The sequence below is a fragment of the Cystoisospora suis genome (genome assembly GCF_002600585.1).
Source record: "Cystoisospora suis strain Wien I chromosome Unknown contig_4308, whole genome shotgun sequence".
NCBI lineage: Eukaryota > Apicomplexa > Conoidasida > Eucoccidiorida > Sarcocystidae > Cystoisospora > Cystoisospora suis.
The window spans coordinates 1-411 of record NW_027157100.1 but is presented as its reverse complement, the minus strand read 5'-3'; the positions used below and the strand labels follow the sequence as shown (position 1 = coordinate 411).

General features: G+C 42.3%; 1 protein-coding gene across 1 annotated transcript; it reads right to left on the bottom strand.

Moving 5' to 3' along the window:
* Nucleotides 1-4: 4 nt before the first annotated feature.
* Nucleotides 5-399, bottom strand: CSUI_007930 (uncharacterized protein; the record flags this gene model as incomplete). Its single annotated transcript, XM_068068072.1, has 1 exon — nt 5-399. A coding segment is annotated over exon 1 (270 nt), but the record flags the coding sequence as incomplete, so codon positions are not given.
* Between the last annotated feature and the right edge of the window lie 12 nt (nt 400-411).

Sequence of the window (411 nt, the reverse complement as noted above, 5' to 3'; positions counted from 1 at the left end):
CTTTCTCTCTCTCTCTCTCTTAACTTCTCTTTATCGAGCAAGAGAAAAGAAATCTTGTTTAAAATGCAAAAGAAGAAGATAGAGCTTTTCGTGTGAAATGAGTGTATCCTACATTTGGATAGGAAAAAAGATAGATTGATAGATGAGACCTTGTCCAGACAACCACCCGCCATCCCAAGGCCGAAGCCAATCGTCCATCCATTCCCACCCCTCACCCTCCTTCCGCTTCTATTTCTTCTTCTTTTCACATCGCAAGCTTTCCTTCCTTTCCCCATGGATGTTTACAGCTAAAGTGTCCACTAACTTCTTTCTCTTCAAAAGACAACTCGTAAGCGACAAGCTCCTTTCTCCGTCTGTTCTCTGGAGGCCAAAGCCGTCTTTCTTATCAAGCTATCTGTCTATCTTTAATCT